General features: G+C 42.6%; 1 protein-coding gene across 1 annotated transcript in view; it reads right to left on the reverse strand.

Moving 5' to 3' along the window:
• The window catches only part of ADCY10 (adenylate cyclase 10), a 152,892-nt gene that overhangs the window by 146,664 nt on the left and 1,305 nt on the right, over positions 1-4,923 (reverse strand). The window contains exons 2-3 of the mRNA XM_042462329.1: positions 1,615-1,807; positions 1,214-1,300 (exon numbers count right to left, since the gene is read on the reverse strand). Coding sequence (XP_042318263.1) covers positions 1,214-1,300; positions 1,615-1,797 — 270 coding nt within the window. The 5' untranslated portion in view covers positions 1,798-1,807. The remainder of the gene's footprint in view (positions 1-1,213; positions 1,301-1,614; positions 1,808-4,923) is intronic.

Here is a 4,923-nt window from a genome sequence, read left to right on the forward strand (position 1 = left end):
CTTCTTTGCTACTTCCAGACTAGGAGAGATTCCAAAAACTTCTGCCCAGGAGGTCGCCCCGGGGCGTGCCCACGCATCCCAGCAGAAGGAAGGTAATGGATGTAATGGATGGACAGTGAGGTGGCCATTCAGTGCTGTGCAGGGAGGGAAATGGGAGAGGATCTCCCAATAAATGCCAAAACTCAAACCTGGATCAGCTGGAAGCAGGCAAACAGTCAGCCCACTTTGCTTGGTGGCTGTGGAAGTGACCCCTGAGATTTCTTTTCCTAGCCTGTCTGTGGCAGTTCTGAACTTCTAATGGAGCTCAACACAGGTTTTCACATTTTATTTTTTTGAAATGCACTGATTTCACAATGGATGTAAAAAAAGTCAACCAATATAAAAACAAAACATATTGCAACATAGCCAGGCCTTGGACCCCCTTAATTTCTACCAACTTCCCTCCACTTGTCATCCCTGCTTACCTGGGCCCCCATGATGGGAAGTTATAATAATAAATACATGAATAAAACATTTTAAAATAGTGAAAAAAATCCTTTTTAAAAATAGCTTTTAAAGTATAAACAGTGAGAACAGACACACCTAGCTTTAGGGACTAAACGCTAAGCAAAATGACTGCCTACTAAAAACACAGAAGGGATGGAGCCAGTCTGACTTACCTTAGTTGGGATACCACTACAGAGAAATTCCTGACATGCTGCATATATTTGACTATAAATCAACCTCATGTATAAGTCAAGGGCAGGTTTTGAGGCCAAAATTATATTACCCATGAATAAGTCGAGGGTAAAACCTAGGAGCATGTAACAAAAGTTCTAAAGGATGACGCAAAGGAAAGCAATGCCAAAGAACTTGCAAAATTCCAGCAGGCATAACTGTTTGTGCTCACACTAAAGGTTGCATGGATGAACAGAAGGAAATCAGTGCTTCTAGGACAGATGATGCTCTTGCCTTTCACCATGGGATTGTTCCTTTTATTATAAGAGGTAAGTACATGACTTACATTGACCTGTGGATAAGTCGATCCAGGTTTTTGAGGTCAATTTTTAAATAAAATTTGTAGACTTATACATGAGTATATACAGTACCTTTGTATAAACAAAAAGGCCTCCACTAAAGATTTTAAATTTCAGGCAGACTCATTTGGGGACAGCAAATTTTTCAGATTTCCTTGACCAAGCTCTTTCATGATAATAACAAAAATAATACATACATTCTCTAGAATCTTTACAAGTATTGTTTCCATTTCTTCTTTTTGTGCATCTTTGTTCATTTTGGAAACCTCTTCTGAAGTGGGAAACTGATTTAAAAAACAACAACAATAATACTTATTACTTTGATTAGGAACAGTGAACCTCACACTTGACAGCATTCATTATACTAGTATAAATAATACTGAAACCATTGCAAGATTTCTTTAGGCTGTCTATTCACATCATAAATGGCTTCAAGATTCAATCTACATTTCAGGCAGAATACTGAAGTATGTTTTCTGCATACTATGACGATGTGTATTTTTAAATAAACTATAAATGAAGAATATCTATAAAACAACATCAAGCAACATAAATTGATTCACAGGAGGAAAAGATCTTGTACATCTGCATCCTTTACCTTAACATGAAAAAGGTTGTTGAAAAGACATAAATATTGTTCATTTATTAGCTCACGGATTTTCCCCAAAAGGATATATTGTCTCGCATCGTATGTTTTACAGGTATCAATCCCCAGGAACATAGCCATGAGTGTCCTGATAGCAAAGAAATTCTGCCACATATTGATCTTTGTGAGCTCCATTGCTACGACCCTGTTGTATAAGAACAAGTAAGCCACCACTGTTAAAAAACAAGCATAATCATTGTTTTTTACAACAAAATCCAAAATGTGCACCACAGACTATATTCCAATCCAACTACTACAACCCACACAGACAGAATCAACTTTATACGTCAACAAATGTGGGGGAAATGGTGCCCAACAGAGTGGAAACAATCAATATACATCCCCATCCACTAAAAAGGAGACACCAAAGACTGCAGTAGTTATAGGACTATAACATTAATTTCCCATGCAAGCAAAATTCTGCTCAAAATTCTGCAAAATAGAGTCGAATCATACACGGAGAGAGAAATCCTAGAGGTGCAAGCAGGGTTCAGGAAAAGAAGAGGCACTAAGGACCACATTGCAAACTAGCTAATGGAGCACACCAACTGTTGTTGTTGTTGTTGTTGTTATGTCTATGTTTATGTTTATATCCTGCCTTCCTCCCAGTTCAAGGACTCAAGGTGGCTAATAAATTTAAACAGTCTAAGTTAAAACAGTATAAAACATTAAAAATACAAAGTTTAAAAACAATTAAACAATTGAAACAATTAAAAAACATTACATTATTAAAATTTAAAATTCTTTGAAACTTCAAAACCAACACTTTGAACTGTGCCCAGAAAAGGAATGGCAACCAATGGAGCTGTTGCAACAAGGGAATTGTATGCTCCCTGTAGCCAGCTCCAGTTAACAGCCTGGCTGCAGCTCTTTAGACCAGCTGAAGTTTCTGAGCACTTCAAAGGCAGACCCACATAGAGCGCATTACAGTAATCCAGATGGGATGTAATCAAGGCGTGTACCACTGTGGCCAGATCTGACATTTTCAGGAATGGGCACAGTTGGTGCATGAGTTTTGGCTGTGCAAAATCACTCCTGGTCACTGCTGATAGCTGGGTCCAGAAGTACCCCCAAACTATGAACCTCAGTTTTTAGGGGGAGTGTAACCCCATCACAGGCTGAATCCCTATTCCCAGATTTGTCTTTCGACTGATCAGGAGCACCTCTGTCTTGTCTGGATTAAGCTTCAATTTGTTTGCTCTCATCTAGTCCATTACAGTGGCCAGACACCAGTTTAGGACAGAAACAGCTTCCTTTGAACTAGATGGAAAGTAGTGATAGAGCTAGGTATCATCAGCATACAGGTGACAGCTTACTCCAAAACTCCAGACGACGTCTCCCAGTGGTTTCATGTAGATGTTAAAAAGTATAGCGGACAGGACTGAGCCCTGAGGGACCCTACAGGCCAATGGCCAGGGAGTTGAACAGGAATCCCCCAGCACCTCTTTCTGAGAGCACCCCTCCAGGAAAGAATGGAGCCACTGCAGAACAGTACCTCCAAGCCCCATCCCGGAGAGGTGACTCAGAAGGATGCCATGGTCGATGGTATCCAAGCCCCATCCTGGAGAGGTGACTCAGAAGGATACCATGGTCGATGGTATCCAGCAAAACCAGCAGGGACACACAGGAACAGACCCCTGGAGGAGCGGGCGAGGCTGAGCCAGCTAAGTGGCCCTGATTCCTCCGAGGCGGCCACTCAGAGGAATTGGAGGAATCATGGCCTGGCTTCAGGAAGGGAGACTGTTGAGCAGAAGGGTGGGCAGTACACCAACAATTCCTATTCTGTCCCAGCTATCCTACTTTAAATAAACACACTCAAAACCTGTAGACTGTGTAAGGGGGGATCCAGTCAGTGGAATGGAATCATAATAGACCACTGCCTCTCCACCTCCCCATCCCCCAGGTCTCACTTGTTGGTGCACAGAGAATCCTGGTGGGAAAATTAGGAAAGATCCCCCCCCCCCCCCCAGGCAGCCTCATCCAAACCAGGTCTCTATAATATGAGGTCTCTGAGGTATGAAAGGAACCTGCCTTCTCAAGAGGGGAGACAAAGGTCGAAAACACACTGCAGAAATAATCCAGTTTGAGACCACTTTAACTGACCTGACTAATTGCTAGAAAATCCTGGGAATTGCAGTTTATTGGGGTACCAGAGCTCTGATGGCTAAATGTCTCACAAAACTACAGTTCCCAGAATTCCCTAGCATTGAGCCAGGGCAGTTAAAGCTGTCTCAAACTGGATTATTTCTGCAGTATGTTTTGGACCAAAGATTCTGAGGCAGTTGGAAGAAGATACAAGAATTTTGAGGTAAGTGGTGAGGAGAAAGTAAAAATTTTAAAGACTCTTAAGTTATTTCATGGTTAAAGAATTGGTTCTCATTAGTGGTTGTTAATATAAGATAATGTTAACTATTAATCTTTTAACAATTATGTGTATTTTTGTTTAAGCATCTGAGTCAGACTCCTGAGTATATCTTTCTTGCTTATCAGTTTAAGCCAGGGGTGGGCAACCTGCGGCCCGCGGGCTGGATGCGGCCTGGCAAGGCCTTGGAACCGGCCCCAGCCCGGTCCTGCCGCCAATTGCCGGCGGGGCCTTTGGGGGGGCAATTGTCTATAGAAGCCTCAGAAACATGCATTTATATTAACATTTTTTAAAAAATCAGCAAATTTTTGCACGTGTTCTCCATTTTTTTAAAAAGTGTCTTCCATTTGAAAATTTTGTCCTACATTTGTCCTGGTTTATTTATATATTTATTTTTTTAAAAAAATTATTTAATTATTTATTTTTTAGCTTCGGCCCCCCAGTTGTCTGAGGGACAGCAACCCAGCCCCTGGCTCAAAAAGGTTGCCTACCCCTGCTTTAAGCTGTGGGAGAAAAAGAACATAGGCCCAAAACAGATGGGCAAGAAAGAGCAGCTTCCAGACACTTTAGGGATAGGGCGTGCGGATGATGCCTGAAGCTGCACGGAGAGCACGCCTGGGCAGGAAAAGCCAGCACAAGAAGGAGTGGTGAAAGTCCACCCTTTACCAGAGGCCCATTTATGACTGGGGTGGCAGCCCAGATCAGGACCGGGCCATGTGGTCACTGTGGTTAGGGATGCCATAACCCGGCTGCGCCCATGATTGTAACAGTTTTGGGGGTACTGGCACGGTCACAGTCCGGTTCACTCTAAATCCCGGGTTTGGGCCCCAGCTGGCAACCATTGCGCCTAAAAGGAACACTCGTCCCCTTGAGGCTGGCTGGCCAATGGCAGAGCAGCT

Source organism: Sceloporus undulatus, chromosome 4 (genome assembly GCF_019175285.1).
Source record: "Sceloporus undulatus isolate JIND9_A2432 ecotype Alabama chromosome 4, SceUnd_v1.1, whole genome shotgun sequence".
Taxonomy (NCBI): Eukaryota; Metazoa; Chordata; class Lepidosauria; order Squamata; family Phrynosomatidae; genus Sceloporus; species Sceloporus undulatus.